Source organism: Barbus barbus, assembly GCF_936440315.1.
Source record: "Barbus barbus genome assembly, chromosome: 32".
Taxonomy (NCBI): Eukaryota; Metazoa; Chordata; class Actinopteri; order Cypriniformes; family Cyprinidae; genus Barbus; species Barbus barbus.
This window is the reverse complement of record NC_136760.1, coordinates 1,423,474-1,444,915: the sequence shown is the minus strand read 5'-3', so window position 1 is coordinate 1,444,915 and position 21,442 is coordinate 1,423,474. Positions and strand designations below refer to the sequence as shown.

Below are 21,442 nucleotides of genomic sequence, written 5' to 3'. Positions count from 1 at the left end.
GAGGACTTCAACTACTTTACTGAATGCCATTGTTACATAATTGAAGACTTTATGCTGTTATTGGGTGGATCAAATTCAAATATCATGCTGTTTAATGGATCTGACGGAGTTGACAAAAATTAAGTTATGAAGTGAATAAATATACATAACAAAAAAAAAATCCATTACATGGTTCATTAGCGGAGACCTTTATCTAGAAATATATCAATTTATAGTAAAGCATCATTAAATAATTAAAACTAACTTTTTAAAACATGTTTGTCCCTTATCTCAAGAATCAGTGATTATATATATATAGCTTTTATTTTTGATCAATATCTCAAGACTCAAGTCCCTCTGTACCTCTGAAAGAAGATTAGACACAGTAAAACTTCAGCCTACATCAGATTTCTTCAGGATGAATTTGAGATGAGCAGTACGTGCTCATCTGCCAAGGGTGCGAGAGCAAACCCATATTTGCCACCATGCAGTTCCCAAATGTTCTCTGTGCCCAGAAAGACAAATGAGTTTTTGGGGTTCTCAGTCACTGTTGCTTGCTTAATCTTTTGAATGATTTTAAAATAAATGAGGATAGCAACGAAAAATAGATAGAAAAATCAGTGGGCTGCTAGCTTTAGTAGTAAAGATGTGTGTGAAGATAAACCCTGTGACTTCTCAGTCGCTTTCTCTCCTGCTGTCTTTCTGACTTTCAGTGGGCTACAGAAACCCAGTGCTAAACGTTAAAAACAGGCCTGGATGGTTGAGCTTGCCTGGCTCAGCTATAGCTCACCTGGCGTCTTGTCTTTCTTTGTTCAGCTGTTGTGTCTGCACTGATATTTTAAACCCATGTTTTTAAGGCCGCACTGAAGACCCTTAAAGGAAGACCTTCCTCTACAAACACATTTCCCAGAAATGAATGCAGCAAGTATTTGCTATCCTCCATGTTTTTATAGGAATAGTTCACCCAAAAAGGAAAATTTGCTGAAAATGTCCTCCCTCTTATGCCATCCAAGATGTAGATGAGTTTGTTTCTTCATCAGGTTTGTAGAAATGTGTCTCTGCATCAGTGTCTCAGCAATGGATGCTCTGCAGTGAATGGGTGCCGTCAGAATGAGAGTCCAAACAGCTGATAAAAACATCACAATAATCCACACCACTCCAGTCCATCAGTTAACATCTGGAGAAGACCAAAGCTGCTTGTTTTAAACAAACCCATCAAGACATTTTTAACGTCTGGTGAAAATATGAGTCCATAATCCATAATAATGCTCAGTTCATCACCTGTTTTCTCTTGCATCAAAACCCTGCTACATACTGTATTTGTTTAGAGCTGTTTTGGACTGTTTTGTCTTGTAAACGCTGCTTGATCTGTGTAGATTTCTCAAGGAAGCGTTATTATGGATTATGGACTCGTATTTTAACGTCTTGATGGATTTGATTCTCAAAAAACACATAGTTTTTCTCTTCTCCAGATGTTAACTGATGGACTGGAGTGGTGTGGATTATTGTGATGTTTTTATCAGCTGTTTGGACTCTCATTCTGACGGCACCCATTCACTGCAGAGCATCCATTGCTGAGACACTGATGCAGAGACACATTTATACAAAACTAACGAAGAAACAAACTCATCTACATTTTGGATGGCCTGAGGCTGTCATTTTTTTTTTTTTTTTTTTTTAGCAAATATTCATTTTTGGGTGAACTATCCTTTAAGATCCTCAGGTGATAAGTGCATGCGTGGGAAATCTACTCATCTGCTTAGTCACTGAGATGTTTGAGGCTGTAATCAGTGTCAGCTCATCTTCCAGGGAGGCCAACAATGTGTCTGGTCTGACTCTTGGTGGTATTTGATCTTTGAGGCTACCGAGTTGTGGTTTATGAAATCATAAAGAGTTTTAATTGCTCCACCCCTTTCCACATATACAGACAAGCATGCACAAACACACATGCACAGGCTTCCTCAAGCACATGAAGTTCACTCAGTGTGTCAGGTGGTGAAAGTGTTTGGAAAAGTGTGTGTGTGTGTGAGATAGGAAGAGATAAAAAGTGACGAATTGCTGCATCTGTTGGCTGTGCAGTGCATGCCTCTACTAATCTCTAGTGATATATGCACCGTCAAGACATAAAGTCGTGCAACTTGTGGGGTTGTGTGAGTGTGTGTTTGTGCATTCACACATGTTTTATGGACTAAGTAGGTCACACTTCCAAGAGGTCTTTGTCCGTATGTCTGTGTCTGTCATCTGAATCGCAATATGAGAAAAATCCCCATCTTATTTTGACTTCTAACTTGTGTGTGTGCGTTTAACTCGACATTTTGCGCAAGACATCAAGACTGTGGAGACTACAAAGAGCGTTTGCTCTGATGATAGGGGATTATGGGTAATGTTTGCATCTGTCAGGGCTGCAGTGAGTCAGTGGCCTCACCAGCTGTGCAAGCAACTGGTTTTCTGCATATGGAGGTCAGGGTGAGATAACCCTCATGCGGATGATTTATGTTTGCATACACGTGTTTTCCTCTGTGTGTGTGTGTGTGTGTGTGTGTGTTTCTTCCTGATTGTCAGATGTCTTCCTGGTTGTGTGGCTCCACAACTGTGAAGTTCTTCAGCTGCAGCATTTGTTTCTGTCAGGCATCTTGTTCGGTCAGGGGGGCGTTTTCTCCGAGGAGGAAACGGAGGGAGTGCCTATTGCACAATCCACAATATGATACAAAACAAAGTACATATTAGATAAATAGTACGTGCTGTTTTTTAATAAGTTGCATCTCACTATAATGTGCACTGGGTCAATACTGCATTGTTGACAGAAAACATATGAATCACTTTTTACTATAATGCTCAGAAATAATGTAAAATATTGGTAAATGAATAATTTACAAACATTATAAACACGATAAAACATGTATTTTAGTTTCCCTCACTCCACACATAATCCTTTAAACTGAATGGTATTCCGAAAAGAACAGGAATTAAAAATATAAGTATAAAACAAACTAATTATATTTGTGATAATAGTTATAAAAAGCAAAGAAGCCTATACATTTTATTTTTTGTCTTATGGTCATAAAAGCAGCTATACTGTAAAAAAAAACAACAACAACAAAAAACAAAAAATCCTGTTATAAAATTGTATTTTAAAGATTAATTTAACTATATAAAATAAAAAGTTGAAATTACAGAAAATATCAGCTGAAGTCATTGTTTATTCAATAGGCCATTATTTGAGTGTAAAAATATAAAAAATAATAACTGAAAATATTAAATAGCAAGAACTTACAATGTCAAGTTTGGAGAAGGTCAAACTAACTTTTATATTTATTTATTATTATTATTATAAGTTGTGCAACGCTTTTCACAATAAACATTTTGCAGAAAATCATGATATTCTGATCATTATATTCCATTTACCATATATATATATATTCAACTTTATATATAGAGCAGGCTGATAATATGATAAACACACACTTAATATTTGCTATATAGTATATAACACTTTTCTGTGATTTTGCTATATTATGCAGATAAAGTAATCTTTATTGTGGAATCTGTGTTCAGGTGGTCATGTATTTTCTGCATAAGTTGTATCCAGATTGACTCATGTTTTAGTTATAGGTGCTGTCAGAGATTTTCAGGCATGTGTATCAGATGGAAGCTTTGCCTCTGCCCCGTAAGACCATAAAAAACCCACACTCGTCATGGTAAAAGCCCCTAGTCCAAACAACTTTCCTCCCATACTCAGTGTCCACACCTTTCCATGTCGCCTCAGTAGAGCCTGGTTAAGCTCTCGCGCTCCTTTATCTCTCCGGACAGCTCAGGTCATCACGCCTGTGTCGCCACATTTAGACACGCCATATTTTCTAAAAGTGCAGATGTGTGCAGAAAACACTTTTTTTTTTCTATCCAAACTTCCAGTGAAGGCGCTGAACCCTGAACCTGAACCCAGACTTGCGGATCAGTTGTTTGAAACCGGCCTCTCAATGTAAACTCCTTCCCGCCTCTGAATCGGGCTCGGTTACAGAGGAGGTACGGACTGTGTGGTGTGTGTATTTACCCTGGTTAAAGATGTTATTTCTACCACATGAGCCGACGCTGGAAGAGCCTGCGTTTAAATGTAATCATACTTAGTGAACTGATCATAGGCGTTCTGCCGTAACGGGATACGTGTGTAGCCGGGTAAAGATGCTCGCCGCTCCGGAGGAGTTGAATGGGAAGATATGGTGGATGGCTGGGCTTTATTTGTGTTGAGATATGAGATGTTGTCCATGTCACACGTGTGATGTCTTCCTCCACATGTCATCTGCTCCACTCAGACTGTGTGGTTTTTAGCCGAGCTCCACATCATTCGAACCCATCTAAATACCATTGGTTAGTCTGAAGGCTAGTTTGTATGGAAGCCCATTACCGCCACTGAAAGAAAAAAAACTTTTTATATCAAATTTTTTTCTTTTATTCTCTCATTTGCGCATCTCACATCTCACAATTCTGACTTTTTTCTTCTCAGAATTGCAATGAAAATTGTGAGCTATAAACTCACATTGCGAGTAATAAACAATTCTGAGAAAAAATTAATAATTGCAACTGCAATTGCACCTTTTTTCTCAGAATTGTGAGTTTAACTTTATAACATGCAATTGAGAGTTTATATAATACAATTCTGAGAAAAAAGTCAGAATTGTGAGACAAAGAGTTGCAATTATTTATTTATTTTTTTTAATTCAGTGGCGAAAATGGGCTTCTGTAAATTTGTGTGTATTAGAGGTAAAGCAGGCCGGTGTTCTGACTATTTGTGCTATCCGCTCAGATTGTGCTACCTCCAATTAAACAGATAGGTAGCACAAATCCATAGCGAAAAATGTGACCCATCAGATTGTGTTACCAGCATCTTATTCATTTGGTTTGAGGCTTTTTTTTTTAAATGTCCATACCTACCCTTACCCTAAACCTACCCTTAAAACAATGCAAATGTATTTTTGGTAGCACAATCTGATAGGTAGCATGTTTCGTCGGTACACCGGCATCAGGTGAAGTAATAACACACAACATGAACTCGATGTGCTTTTCAAATGTACTGTTTAGTTTCATTTTGAGATAACACATTTCATTCATTTGCATTATTCCTGTGAACTGCGGCAGTTAAATGCCAAATAGATAAAAAGAAGTGTCCTTTAGCCTTGAAACCACTTCCTTTTTGGGATTCCTTTGCATAATGAGCCTTTGATAAGGCACTTTGGGAAATGGGAGGGGAAGTGAATGCAGTGAGCAGCAACATTAAATTCCCAATTCATCACAGTCACAGTTTAAAGGAACAGCAGATTTTTTTATTTTATTTGATAACATTTACACAAATCTTTCATCTAAAAAAGCATACAGGGAGGGTTGTAATACCATTTGAGTGCATTTTGAAGATTCACAGTCTTTTACCTTTTAATAAGAGTACTCATTATGGAAATATAAATGATATAGGTCTACTTAAGCGCTAACTTTTCAGACACTCAATTGTATGCTATTTACATTATATTTTATATTTTACATTTTATATTAAATGCAGTTAGTTGAACTTTTGGACCCACTTTAATAGAATTATATCTTTGTGTCATTTCATAAATTTTCTTGAAATATGGTTAAAGTGTGCTGACAAGCATGTATGATAAACTAAAATATACTTTAAAGGCATTTTTATAAAAATTTAGTCATGTATTTAAATATATTTGTAATTACACATTTGTAATGATTAAGTTGCAATTTAGTACATGCAAAACATATGAACTTCCTGTAATATCAAATAAGTGCTTTAGTATGTTGGTCAACACGTCAAAATAAGTGTATTTCTTTAAAGCATGATGAAAGATTCATAAAATAATTATTTATATTGTACTTTAAGGTAAAACTTTTAATTTGGCATTATTACAAAGTGCACTTTGTGTGTTAAGAAACAGTCATGAAAGTGCCTCTGTTTAAGTGGTCTTTTATTTCATTAACATTATTATTGTTACAGTTTTTAAAAATGTATACTTTTAATATTTTAAGTACACGACAAGAGCACATTCAATAAAATTAAGTGCATTTCTTTATCACAAGTGTTCACCATTCATTTGCATTGAGTGGAAAAGAGCAGCGTGAACATTCTACTAAACGTCTCATTTTGAGTTCCACAAAATAAACTCTGACCATGTTCATTTCTGGGTGAACTGCCCCTTTAAAACTGAACATGGATTGACAATGCATGGACCATTTTATAGCTTATATGCCATTCAAAGTTGTTGCAATAATAAATCGTAGGATATGACCTCGGGCATCTATTCAACTCGGTGGTCCGAGGGAGTCCGGCCACACCAAACTGAACTGTGAACTTGCAACTTCCCGTGCTGTAGGCGTCTGTTGCTAGGAAACCAGTGGCCCACTCCGTCAATTTCAGCTGGGATTTAATGCAAGTGTTTTTCTTCACTTTTTTTCTATGAGCTTTGGCTGGCCATCTTTTATTGATGTACAGTTTCCTTTGAGTCGCAATGAGACTTTCTGTGGGCCAGGACACTTTCAAAAGAGAGGAAATGGGGGTGTGTTTGGAGGTCAAATGGTCCCTTTTGTGGGGCTCCTGGGGGACAATGACAGTGGGGTGATGCTATGTGGGGGCGAAGGGGTGAGATCCTTTGGGACAGACAGGGGTATAGCAGGTCTGGGGAGGGGAGAAGTTGCATGCTGCCAGAGCCCATGCGGAAAAGTCCAGCACGACTATACGGCAGAGGCAGAGAGAGATCATCAATGTTTAACCACGCTTCATATACTGTATTCTTTTTAGCGCAGCATAAGCAAACAAGTTCGCCCAGAGCCTGAAATTTGAATAAGCAAATTCTTGCTCCTGATGTTTTTAATGAGTTCAGTGCAGATGCAACAGAGTAGACTGGCTTTTTATGGTAAGCCAAAAACGAGGCCACAAAATAATTACTTTCCTTGTCAATAGAACATTTTCTAGCAGGGAAGACTGTAACACTAAATAAATGAGCAATAAAAGCACAATGTGCTTATACCCTTGTCATAGCACGTATATGCAAGCACAAATTCAATCCTCCACCTTCTTCCAAAAAATAGACCGATATTACAGTACGATAAGAATTAATTTGTAAACAATAGTTAACATGAACTAACAATGAAAGGTACTTCTAAAGTATTTTTAACATTTAATAAAACTCAAAAGTTGCATGTTTATATTATAGTCCTGTGCTGATATGAACTAACAATAAACAATTATATTCTTATTAACTAACATAAAAGTTTTTTGAGATTTTTACTTTATATATCATATATATTTCAGTATATCTTTAAGTAAAAATCTTTTTTTTATTATTATTATTTTTTTTTATTATTTTATTTTTAGTTTGGTGCCATACTTTATTTTTTATTAAATTACTACAATGTATATTTTTCAGAATCCCTCCCTCACAAGCATATAGTATCATATTCAATTAATTGCGTATAGTATCAGATTCAATTATTTATTTAAATGAGACTATTAATTTAAGACAATTAAATGGCATTGGTAATGACTGCTGATATGGCTTTTGAGGCAATCTTTACTGAACAGTTTCAGAATAAATTAACAAAATAAAAGAATAAATGAACAAAAACCATAAAGTGTTACAGTTTCCTGGCTCTCCCTATTTTGTAATTCAGTGGGTGTTTCTGCAATGATCCAGTTTTATTGTAAAAACCAGCAAATTCTTACTCGGATTCTGTATTTTCTCACAGAAATATCACACTTGATAGTGCAGTCCACCTGCTTTGGTCATGTATGTGTGTGGTGTTTTTCATTTTATGCTTTAAATTTTTCATGCTTGCTTTGTTAGTGAAGTGGGTAGTTGCCAGATTCCTCTGTTTCATCCTTATTTTGTGTTCTTATTTTGCATTTGAAAGGACCACCCATTGGGCTCGGAGGAGAGAGATTCCCTGCACGCCGTCTCTTTGGAATATTAATGGGCTTCTCCTGGGAAAACTGCCCACAGAATAGGCCACTCCATCGCTGTCTCTGTTTCCGCTCAGCTGTCCTGAGGGTACGTGAGGGTGTTCAGTACAATCCGGTCTGGAGAAACCTCAAGTACACCTCAAACTTTTGTTTTGATGTTTCATTAAGGACTCTTGAAGTTGAACTTTTCTCCCCCTCCTCCCTCCCAGAATATATTACTGCTTTTATTACACAATAAAAAGCACAGGAACGGCTACATTTATTATGACAAATTCCTCAGTCTCAACTTTATAACCGTAATCAATAAGAGGACATATTGATTGAAATGAGGGGGCACATGAGGGATTAGGGAACAGCTCGTTTGAGCATTGAGAGAGGTGACAATGAAGCCGATCACCACTGGTTTTCATCACCAGAGCTGCATAGTTCTTTCCCACTCGACGGCAGAAGCCGAGACATCTCATCTGTTTCGTCGTTATGAGAGTGACCATACTAATGGCTTCTACAGATGGCAGAGCTCGCTGAAGTCATTGCTCTTTTCTTTCAATCCCTTTTGCATTCTTTATCTGTATTTGACTCTCTGTCACTTGCTTTCAGTCATTCCACCATTTCCTCTGCCCCAGTCTGGGTCTCTGAGGTGAGCGCTGAGTTTTAGGCATATTTATGTGAAGAATCCAGTTTTTTTTACCACCCTGCCCTAGCAGTGAATGAAATCAGATGAATTTGAAATGGTAGGGAGGGCAATAACGAATGGTGTTAGAATGCTGCAAAAAAGTATATATACAACCATTTAAAAGTAATAGTATTTTAGTAATATTTTTTAAATGTTTTTGATTTTTTTGAGTCTCTTATGCTCACCAAGGATAAATTTATTCAAAAAATTTACAATATTGTGAAATATTATTTCAATTTAAAAGAACCATTTTCCATGTGAATATCTGTTCAAATGTAATTTATTTCTGTGATCAAAGTTGAATTTTCAGCATCACATGATCTTCAGAAATCATTCTAATATACTGATTTACTGCTCAACAAACATTTCTGATTATTATCAATAAAAACATTTGTGCTGCTTCATATTTTTTGTGGAAACGTGATACAATTATTTGATTTTTTTCCCCCTTTACAGCATTTATTTGAAATAGACATGTTTGTAACAATGTACAATGTCTTTATTGTCACCTGATCAATTTAAATAAAATGATTAATTTCACGGAAATTTTGAATGGTATCGAATATATGGCCCTAGATAGATAGATAGATAGATAGATAGATAGATAGATAGATAGTTTTCAAGGACACATCCCAGTAATTTTGCAGTTAGTGCATATTTTACACAGAAATGTCCCATCTCATATCCTGGGTAAATGTTAGTTTTATGGGCATAATAATTTAAAACTGGCCCTGTATTGAAACAGCTGGGACCAATAGACCTCTGACCCTCCACTGGATCGCTGTGGGCTGCTGTTCCTGTCGTCCCTCCTTCACATATGAATTAGATGTTTATTAATACTATTTACAAAGAGAATGCTGTTTTTATTGAGCTTATAATGGAACGTGACTGCAATCCTGGTGAAACCCTGACATTCAGTATCACTACTGTGTCATTTGTTAACTAACGATTCTACAGCGTTAAAGCCCGAAGATGTTAGTTGTTTCTGGTTTTGTAATTACATCCCAGCACAGATGACACAATTGCAAAACATAGCTGAAAATGACAATAAATCAGTAGAACATGATGTCTTTGGCATGACAGGCTTGTCAATATTTCCCTTTGCTGACCGTTTAGAGGAACAAAACCACGTAGGAAAACGAAACGCTGTTTTTCTTTCCGTTTTCACACTAACAATGCGAGTGTTATAATGTGCTGACTATAGGGCCCTCCTGCTGTTTCATCTGCGAGAGGGAGGCAGTGCTTACGTAAGAAAACTAACATTCGTCATTACCAAAGACATTCCACCCCCTAAGGCTAAACACAAACCATACATATTCATGCTTCGCACTGTAGAAGCGTAACTGGACGCAGATTACGAGACAATAACAAGCCGTAGGTGTCTGTTTTACGTTTTATTCTCACTTTTATTGCAAATATAATACAAAAGATGAGCTTCTTCAAAGGCAGTAAAATGTTAAACTTTTTAAAGACAAGAAACTTGTTCAGTCTTTGTGTAAAAAAGATACCAACATCAGTTCTGAGACGGCTGAGACTGAGTAAAGCACAAAATCGGAAAAGGAAATGTATAAGCAAATAAAGACGCTAGCTAACTAACTAGCAAACTAACTAAAAAACAACTACAGCTTCAGATTAGAGCATCGTAAAACTTTCCAAACGAAAGACTACTCTTCCAGTTATTTTAGAAACTGCAACAGTATTTTGTGCATGACACAACTGGTTAGAAATAAGGACAAATAAACATTTCAAATAGAAAAATCTACATACGATAAATAAACATGATGAATACAGAATTTTACCATATTAAGTACCAGCCCTCTGTCTAAATGGCCCGTTGGATTATATGTCACCATATTCAGAGGCGCAAAATAACAATTCATTTTTATCGTATAAAGTATTAAAGAATAAAATGCAAATAATTTCTTTGAAATAAAATTAATACTAATAAATAAATTAAAGGGGGTTAAGATGGGATACAAAAGGAGGGGCTGTAAAATGACACCTGCAGGACTGCAGGCAGCTAATGACAAGCAGAGGTCAAAGGGCACTTCCTGGAGCTGCAACACATGCTGTTAGACACCCAGTAAATTCTCAGCTGCCGCTGCCACGTAGCTATTCCCGCTAATTCGCTTCCAACATTTGACAGGCACTGATGCTGGTTGGGGATAAAAGCGTGAATGAGAGCTGGTAAAAACGGTTGGATAGGAATGATATTTTACAGAAACATAAATAAAGGGCACAGAGTCAAACTATAAAACATAAAACACACCACACGACGACTACGGTGTTACTGATGGAAAAAAGGTGGGAGAAAATCAAGGAATGACTACCAAGAGTGGTTTAGTAAAAATAGACTTTTCTACAAGAAACACAGAAGGCCGGAAATACAAAAAAGGAACATGTTAAGAAAACATACACAGTACATATTAAAGTATCAATAATCAATAAGTCCTCACAGAGGAATCATTTCTCAAAAATGTTTCTTTTCTTGCAAACAAGGCTAAAAATATATATATATTCTAATCACGATTTCAGGCGATTAAAAGGCACGTCGGGAGCCGATTTTTTTTTTCTTGAAGTCCAGCTTTCTTTCCTACATTTCATTGTTTCGTGTGTGTGTGTGTGTGTGTGTGTGTGTGTGAGGGCAATTCAAGTGTGTGTTTTAAAGAGAGTGGATCCCGGGTGAAAAAAAAAAAAAAAAGTGTACTTTCATATACTTAAGGTGCCCTATATATGCGCACTAAAAATTATTCTTAAGCACTTCTTAAGATAAACTTAAGGTGTGTACTCAACTGTGCTATTTTTGGACACCATGCATATTAACTTAAATGCACTTTTAACATACTATCTCTATATTTAAAAAAAAAATGTATTTAGTTACCACTTGTAGAACCTCAAGTGTACTACAAGCAACATTTTTTAAAACCGAGATAGTATGTTAAAAGTGCATTTTAGTTTATATTCATTGTGTCCCAAAATAGCACAGTTGAGTACACACCTTAAGTTTATCTTAAGAGCTACTAATTTTTAGCATATTAAGTACAAATTTAGTGCACATAAATAGAGCACTTTAAGTACATTATTGGAAGTGCACTTGTTTTTTATTCACCAGGGGAATGACGAGGAATTAGTCCCATCGGTATCTGCTCAGGGTCTGGACAGCTGTGTGTAGACCGGCTGCTGGTCCCAATGCTGGGGACTGTGGTTGGGTTGGGGAATGGAAGGAACCCCTGCAGAGTCAGCGATGGGTGTGTACATGGGCCTCTGGCTGGAGCTCATGTAGCTGAAGGTGGAGTACAAGCCGGAGCTCTGACCTCCAGCGTGGGTGTAATAGGAGTTGGCGCCGCCCTGCTGGTCGGAGTAATCGTACTGCGCCCGGGTGATGGACGGGAACGAAGTGCTGTAGTGCTGGAGGTGCTGGACGTTGAAGGAGCCGTAGGTGACTTGCTGTGGAGAACCCTGATCGTTGTAGTGGCTGGGGCTGAGCTGCTCGGTTTTGATGTGCGTCGTTCTCGATTGCTCTTGTTCTCCAGTCAGCTGGGCGGTCGGAGGGCTGCCGTTTTGAGGCTTCCCCATCCAGGTGGCATAGCCGCCTACGTAGGATGCATTGGTGGCATGCCCGTTCGGCGGCAGGTACTGATCAAACTCGTTGACGTCAAACGTTTCGATGACGTCGCTGCTGAGCTCGCCGATGTCCACGTCACGGAAGTCGATGTTGAGCGGGCGTCCTGTGCTTTCCTGAACCGGACGGGCCTCTCGCTTCAGATCCACTTTGCCTGGCTGCGCGTCAGTTTTCGGAGTGGTGGGAGGAGTGGGCGGCCCTTGGGACTGGCCTGTTTGGAAACAGTGGAGGAGGGGAGAGAAGTTAGAGCGCCGGTTAAGAGATGACGCAACAGCAAGAGCCAAGGAAAACAACTGAGATAAACTGTCAAATGATTACTCCTGATTAATTGCTTCTAAAATACAGGTTTTTGTTTACGTAATATATATGTGTGTGTACTGTGTATGTTTATTATGTTTATATAGACATATATTAAATATATAGTGCACAAATGTGACCCTGGAACGCAAAAGCAGTCATAAGTAGCACGGGTATATTTGTAGCAATAGCCAACAATACATTGTATGTGTCAAAATTATAGATTTTTTTAAATGCCAAAAATCATTAGGATATAAACTAAACATCATGTTCCATGAAGATATTTTGTAAATTTCCTACCGTAAATATATGAAAACTTAATTTTTGATAAGCAATATGCATTGAACTTCATATGGAAAACTTTAAAGGCAATTTTCCCAATATGTAGATTTTTTTGTACCCTCAGATTCCAGATTTTCAAATAATTGCATCTCGGCCAAATATTCTCCTATCCTGATTAACCATACATCAATGGAAAGATTATTTATTCAGAGTTCAGATGGTGTATAAATCTTAATTTTTTTTTTTTTTTTAATTGACCCTTATGACTGGTTTTGTGTCAGGGTCACAAATATATATGTAAAGAAAAACTTTTATTTTGGATGCGATTAATCGTGATTAATCGTTTGACAGCACTACTCGATTTTGCCCACCTGAGTGCTCGCTGGGCGAGTGCACCTCTCCCATGCTGGACGCGGGTGAGTCGGCTTGCTGAAGGGCTTTGAAGATGGCGTTCGGGGAGATGTGAGTCTGCTCGCTGCCATCCTCAGACTCACTCTGGCCGTTCTTCACCGACTTCCTCCGCCGGGGCTGATACTTGTAGTCGGGGTGATCTTTCTTGTGCTGAACCCTGAGGCGCTCAGCCTCCTCCACGAAGGGTCGCTTTTCGCCTTCGTTCAGCAATCTGCCAATGAACACAGCAATGAATCTTACTATACTAGTGTGTGGACTGCATGCAATTGCATGCACCATTATGAATATGAATTAATGCAAATACAGTCAACATTTGAAGTGGATCAAAACCGTTCATCAAAGTTGTCCTAAAACCAAAACAATACCCGTTCTTGTCTTAGGACAACTTTGATAAACGTTTTTGTTCCACTTCAAATGTTGACTACTGTAATTAATTGCACATTTAAATCTGCCAGTGAGCACAGCAATGAATCTTACAGTGCATACTGTTACTATTGTGTATACTGCATGCAATTGCACTGTTATGCATATTAATTAATGCAACAAAATAAATTAATACATAAATAAATAAAAAATACCTCCAAAGTTTGCCCAGAGTTTTGCTGAGCTCTGCGTTGTGGAGGTGCGGATACTGATCCGCGAGCTTCCTGCGCGCCGCTTGCGCCCACACCATAAACGCGTTCATCGGTCTCTTCACGTGAGGCTTGTTTTTGCTCGAGCCGTTCACTCTCACCGGCATGGGCACCAGGGTCCAGTCGTAGCCTTTCAACACCTGAGACACCGCCTCTCGGATGCACACCGGGAACTTGTCGTCTTCATCCTTCTTGAACTCGCCGAGCGTCGCGTCCGGAGCCGTGAGGCGGGTGTTCTCGGTGTCGGAGCCCGAGCCGGAGCCCGGGGAGCCCGCGGAGTCCTCGGACATGCTCGGACTTGGGGCATCAGACAGACACTTCTCTTGCTCCTCTGTCATTTTCAGGTAGGGATCTAGTAGATTCATGCGAAGACTGTAGATGGACGATCTCAGAGAATTGGTGCGGCTGAGCGTTTCGTCTCCCCAAAATACGTCCCAACTACGTTCCTGCAAATCCACTGAATCGCGGCGCTCACTTTCAGAGGGCAAGCGTTTGAGGGTGTTCTGCTGGTGTTTGCAAAAGCAAAGCGCTCCCTGCGCGCTCCTGTGTAGTATTTCCAAGAGAGGGACGAACTTTGGTTTGTCAGCTGAGCGCGCACTGGCTTTTAAAGACGACGCGCTGTGACGACAAGGAAAACGATGCCTGCTCGTGCCCACCCCTCTCAATAATTATCCCTCACAATTTAACATTTCAGAAAACTGCTTCAAAAAGCACTGTTTTCATAAGAAGCGCTTGTTGGAATCTCTTACTGCTGTATTCTGAAAACGCGTAAGGCAAGTGCGCATCCTTAAAATGTTTATCTTTAGGGTCGTGCAAAACACCACACACACACACACACCACGCAAGACTTCAAGCGTTTGCAAACAATCGAACGGGCTTAATATTCAAGCCACTGGCTTTAATTCGTTTATTTAGTGACTAATTTTGGACAGCTTGGCTCGAGGAAGTGTTACTCAGTCAGTGACTCAGCCTTAAAGCTTTCCACTCGCACTAATTCTTTCTTTTCGTCAGGTTTGGAGAAGTTGCAAGTATTGTTGCATCTATTCATCGAGTCGGGCAGTCCAGAGATGGTGTCGGAGTGATTCGCTGGGTGTTTTCGTGAAACTGACCGATAGGAGGAGACAGAGTTCTGTGCTCAGTTCGCTCCAGTCCATTAGTGCTGGTCAGACTTGCAGAGTTTGTCTGTGTATAATAATGCAAATATTGGTCATGAATTCCTGATTAAAAACAGCTAACGTCTCTGTATTTTCTCTCACACATCATTCAGGGGGAGAGTGTTGATGCATTCTGTTCAATATATAACTGTTTATTCTGTTTATGTAATAGGCCTATAATTTATTTTTTTTCAAAACCTTTTTGAAAATAATACATTAATATCATAGGAACTCTATGAAATAAAGTAATCTTGAAATCTACAGATCATCCCTAAATTGTTTAAATTTGTTAAGTATACTGTGATCGTGCAACCTTCCTAACTTCCATTACGCTAACAGAAAACAGACATTTTACATTGTATTTTATTTGTAATTTATTTAATCCATGCATTTATTGTGGAAATCAAATTGACTTGTTTAGAACCACCTCATCTCCATTTCACCTTAAAAGTCTAAATTAAAAATAGGAATGTATAATACACATTGTTAAGCTCGTTTTAATTGTCTATAATTTTATTTTATTTTTAGCCTGCACATATTGTGGTGCTCATGTGTGAAACTGATTTCACCCTGTAGCTCATTTCTAATTGGTTAAAACGGATGGTTTTACTCACTTGGATTGATTGAAGACATCTTTCAGGATTTATTTTTGTGCAAATTTTCAGTTGCATATGCTTGCGTGAACTACACAAATAAAGAAACTCTCAATAAAAGGCAACTGACGAGTGTTTTGTAGTATGCATGCAGATCTCTGATTCTCTCTCCTGATCAGTGCTCGGGCCGAGGGAGAAAGGCAGACTTCTGGATGTTGTAAAGCTGTTTGTTTGCATTATGTCAAGCTCTTGCAATGCACAACCAGTCGGTAATCCTATCTGCCCCACAGTTTAATTAAGGCTCAGCTTCCACATACAGAACGTGAACTGTGAGCGTTTTGATTCGTCCTCGCTCCGACACACAGCGTTTATTTTCACTGGATGTGTTTATTTAAATGATTCACTTCAAGCATAAACATAACAGAACTTTTAGGACCTTCGTCAATAGCACATTCCCTTTTCTGTTAACAGCATGCTGTTAATAGGAAGGAGAGGCTTGGTTTATTTATTGTAATGCGGACTTCAGTGAATACAGGAGTGAATGACTGCTTTTCAACTTTGCATATGCTTATCAAGCCATCTTTTAACAACTGCTTCTTTTTTTTTTTTTTTTTGCATTAAGCTCCTGTTAGTTGCTGGCTGAGATGATACTATTACCTCTGATACAGCTCTGATACATGTGTTCCCACATTTGTGCTACAACACTAACTTGTGCTTTAAAAGTTTCACTAACCACTGGTTTTACGAAGGTGTTCAAGTAATAAAATGTTATGGGAGTGCAACTTGCATTCTGATTAACTTATACCACCTGTTAAGCAGAACTCACAAATAGCGATTGCAGTCAAATGAGACGGTGATTTCACACGAGATACACCTACGCCACATCCTGTCAAAAACTAAAATGTTTCAGGAACAGATGGCAAAAGCTGTGCATTTTTTATGTACTTGCCCTTACATGTTAATTTGATCTGTTTCGTCTTACAATTTTTTTTGGCATTATATTTTGTTTTTTAAGTTTCAGTAAAAATGGAGTTCTGTTACGGCTGTCACAACTCATCAGTCAGCCAATGTTAACCAAATCCGTCACTGTTACATTAAAGCAATGATCATGTACAGGGCTAAGCATCCTACAAAAGGCCTTGGGAAACTTCTCATCTTGTCTTAGAGTGGAGGTGTGAAGATTTTGTGCAAACATTAGAGGTAAACTGGCAAACTGTGTTTGCCATTTCTTTGTCTCTGAGGTGTTTAAGGAGCATTCTCGTTTCTCTTTGTGCTATTCAGAAGTTCTTGTTTTTGGCACAGAAACGGTGCACCGCTAATTAGACTTTAAGAACAAACTGGCTTATGTTGTCTGTGAAGTCAGGCGCTAGTTTGTTAAACGTGACTTTTTCTAGTATTTCTTCATGAATGTCAAAATCCAAAAGAGCTTCCTGTCACTGCCATCTTGACCCCTCTGCCATAGATAAAAAGACCAGAAGTATAGAAACTCTAATTTTACTAACTTCAGGGCAGACTTTGCACTGAATCCTGCATGGAAATGTATTAATTTGACACCATGCGAATGATGTTTATGGTTCTTCCGCTTCAGAGTAAAAAAAAAAGGTCCCACTTTATATTAAGTGGCCCTAATACCTGTGTACTTGCATAGTAACTAGATGTGTACGTAGTATGTAACCACATAGTATCTATAGCTCTAATGTTTCTGTAACTACACACATGTAACAACCCTCAGAATGTTATGTGTAAGTACAAATGTGTAACAGGACATTGGTAACAACACTTTTTTTCACTTCATTAAGTACTTGATAACACTTTATTTTATGGTGTCATAATACAGAGTAATTACCTACTTAAGTACTTAGTAGTAAATAAAATGTACTTACCATGTAACAAAGTTATGGAACAGCCTGTAATTACAGTTTGTAATTATGTAGATGTAATAGGCAGCTACTGTTACACATATGCACATATACTCGATCTGTAACATACGTGTAACAGTAGCTGCCTATTACATCTACATAATTACAAACTGTAATTACAGGCTGTTCCATAACTTAGTTACATGGTAAGCACATTTTGTTTCATGTAAGTACAACGGCTACTACTTAATTAGGTAATTACTCTGTATTATGGACACCTTAAAATAAAGTGTTACCAGTACTTGTGTAACAGGAGTTATATAACTAGATTTTGTAACAACAGTTTGTATAAGAGTAATTGGAACAGTTTGATCCAGGGGGTGGAGACGGTGTTGGTGCACCACAGTAATACCAGTGTACTTACATGGTAACTCCTCAGGAACTGTCCACTTAATATAAAGTGTAACATTCTGGACACCGACCACAATTTATATGTAAAGCATAACTTACTGGCCGCTGCTGTGTAACATCAGAGTAATTACATGGTAAATCCATAGGATTGTTTACTTAACATAAAGTATAATACTTTCTTTACCAAAAAGTGCTGCTAGTCCTGTTACACATTTGTACTTACACATACCATTCAGGGGGTTGTTACATATGTGTAGAGCTGTAGATACTATGTGTACTTACGCTGTGGTTACATACTACGTTCACACCTAGTTACTATGTAAGTACACATGCATTAGGGCCACAAAAAAGGGACCAAAAAAAAAAAAAGACAAAAAAAGAAAAAGATAATTGTGAGGTAAAGTTATTCAGAATATGAGAAATAGTCAAAGGTTGCATTTATGACATATAAAGTCGTAATTCAAGAAATTAATTTGCAGTTTTGATACATAAAGTCATATTACACAATAAAACATCACAATGTCAAGAAATATCACAATTGTGAGAGTCATATTGCAAGAAATAAAGTTGTAATTGTGAGATATAAAGTCACACTGCGAGAAATAGTCGTAATTGTGAGATATAGTAGAATTGTGAAAAATAGTCGTAATTGTGAGATATAGTCACATTGCGAGAAATAAAGTTTTAAATGTGACATAAAAAGTCACATTGTGAGAAATAAAGTTGTAATTGTGAGATATAGTCACATTGCGAAAAGTAAAGTTTTATTTGAGATATAAAGGCATACTGTTAGAATTAAAGTCGTAATTGTGAGAGATAGTCAAATTGCAAGAAATAAAGTCTTGTGAGCTATAAAATCCCATAGTGAGATTTATATTCTCATTACACAAAATAGTCACAATTACAAGAAATAAAGGTGCAATTGTGAGATATGAAGTGAAATTGTGATAGATGAATTTACACATTACAATAAATAAAGCTGTAATTACAAAAGTTATATGTACACACACACACACACACACACAAAGCTTCCATGTATGTAGGATCTGTTTGTCAGGGTTGTGTTGAGGTCAGAGGTTTGTCCAGGCACTCAGTCCTTATCTGTGATTTACAACAAAGTAACTAGTTTCAGCAGATCAGAGTATTTAACTGTTTGTTAACATGCTGTTAGTAAAGTCTGAATGGCTGTAGTCTGATCCAGATGTCTCTAGTTCCTCCTAGTTCACTAAAATACATGGATGCATTTTAATTTTGCTCGATTCCACAGCAACCACAAGATCCTGAAGTGAGTTATGAGATCATTTTGACCAGCCGAGCTGATGGAGAACGTGAAGCGCCTCAGCAGTAGACAGGGGAAGCGGACACACTGAGCCGAACAGGCGCAAAGCCACGGGAATCCGCACACGCTCCAAAGATACAGCTGGTGCAAACACTGGCTCTTAAAAATAACAATGTGCTTTTGCGCCAAGCTAAATGTGCTAATGACAGATCCACACCTTTAAGGACTCTTTTGGGCATTTAATGGGCTGGCGGCAGGCGGGTTGAGGCTTAAGAAATTGGTTTGTCAGCGGGAGGCCCGAGCCAGTGGAAAAGCAGACGCTAACCGTGCCCGCTCTTTTCACAGCTCGAGAATTCTCTGATGCAGCGAAACGCTAGTCGGTCTGGACTCTGGTCCAGTCATAGCACAGCACATTTTTAATTGAATTGTGCCTTGCAGACGGAGATGCTAGGCATAGTCAGATTTCATTTTAGAGAGCTGGATGACCGATAGTAACCTATGATAGTTAGGCTTGCAGTATTTAATTGGTGGTGTAATATATTGTTATTGATTGCACCATCATTAAATATCACCTTGACAGCAGTGATTAAAAAGCAACTTCAACCATATATTTTTTTCTATAATGCAATGCTTAAATGCGTAACTTATGCAGCTTCTACCTGTATGTATGTCTTGATAGCTATCAAATACGTATCTTCTGCATGTTGCATGCTTTTGTTTTTTTTTTACATTACTTATGCATTTGTGTTCCAGGCTGAATCAGTCCCTTTTGTTGTGTTTTCTGATTCAGGATCTGATCTAACTGGTTCATCAGCTTTTGGCACGGATGTCATCGGTGGTCATTCATTCAGATGTGTTCAAGTGTTATCTATGAAACCACAGACTAAATAATGTGGGTTGAACAGGTTAATTCTTAACCATTTCCTCTCTTTGTGATGTTTACTGTTTTGCGGCTACAGATAACACTGTGTCTAGACCCCTAGGCACATTTCTGTACATATTTTGGTTGGAAATATGCAGAATTACTAAGCTGAGGGCACAACACTATTATTGGCAATGGAAATAATATTAAAATTAGAATTTACATATGTAGACTCAAAAATTATCAGAATCAAAAGTTTGTTTTGAATATGAATCAAAAGCCTTATCAAATTCATTTGATATTTTTTTCCCAAATTCCATTTTATTCTGTTTTCCATTTAATTTTTTTTTCTGGATTACATTTTTTAATGGCTTAATTTATATGTTAATCATCAAATAGGTATTTGATAGGTAGGTAAAATAAAACTTATGTACCAGACTGCTCTTATACAAAACATACAAAATACGCTTATAAAAGCATACAGAATAATTCCAATAAACAAATAAACCTGTGATAATATAATATAATATAATAATGTACATGTAAACATGATATTTGAAAAAAAATGTACACAAACTATATACAAACATATGGACGTGCTTACAACACTATGTCTAAAAAATATATATATATATATATATATATATATATATGTATATATGTATTCTAGTGATTTTATGATTTAATATAAATGCATAATCAAAAATGGTGGTAATCAAATGAACTAATAAAACTTTATTTAATTAATCTTAAATTAAACATGTATGAAACTGATTCTTGAATATTATATTTCTTAAATACTGTTTTAATAAACTGTGTTATTATTAATATTATTATTTTCATGCTTTTCATCAGTAGATGTACACAAAACTGCGCTGCTCTTGCAGACATCATATTTTAATAGCAGTCTTTTTTCCACATAGCGATTTGATTACTTGTACAGCCCAACTTTTGATTTATTCATCCAAAATTTGCCGTGACATTCCGCATTATACTGTAAATTCCATTTGTTTGTTTTTTGCGATTCCGTCCACATTCTCTGCATCGCTGAAATCACAGGGCTCTAATAATCCGAATGTGGATTTGTATACAGATACCCAGACTCAGTTGTGTCTTTCTCTCACTCCGGCTCTTACTTTTACCGAGTCTCTCTCTTTGACCCTCCCTCTCTACCCTGCAGGCCACGCTAAATGAAAGGGCCTATTCTTTTTGCAGATTCAGTTTGATTCCTGGGCATGCCAGCGTAATGAAGGAGTGATGAGATCCAATGGCTTGGGCCACCATCCCAGCCCAACTCTCTCTAATTCCTGCCCCCAGCTCTTTCCACCTCATACACACAGGTAACTGTGCACAAACGCCAAGAAATGCGCTTGAAAAATGATGGCAGCGGGAATGACTGCATAGGTAAACACTCGCTGGCGAAAAATCCAC

The 21,442-nt window shown here is 37.7% G+C and overlaps 1 protein-coding gene across 1 annotated transcript; it reads right to left on the bottom strand.

Moving 5' to 3' along the window:
• Positions 1-9,998: 9,998 nt before the first annotated feature.
• LOC306852542 (transcription factor Sox-9-like) lies at positions 9,999-14,428 on the bottom strand. The gene is made up of 3 exons (XM_079389448.1): positions 13,800-14,428; positions 13,182-13,432; positions 9,999-12,442 (listed from the first exon to the last, which is right to left on the bottom strand). The coding sequence occupies exons 1-3, from the start codon at positions 14,216-14,218 to the stop codon at positions 11,757-11,759; spliced, it is 1,356 nt and encodes a 451-aa protein (XP_079245574.1). The 5' UTR covers positions 14,219-14,428; the 3' UTR covers positions 9,999-11,756.
• Between the last annotated feature and the right edge of the window lie 7,014 nt (positions 14,429-21,442).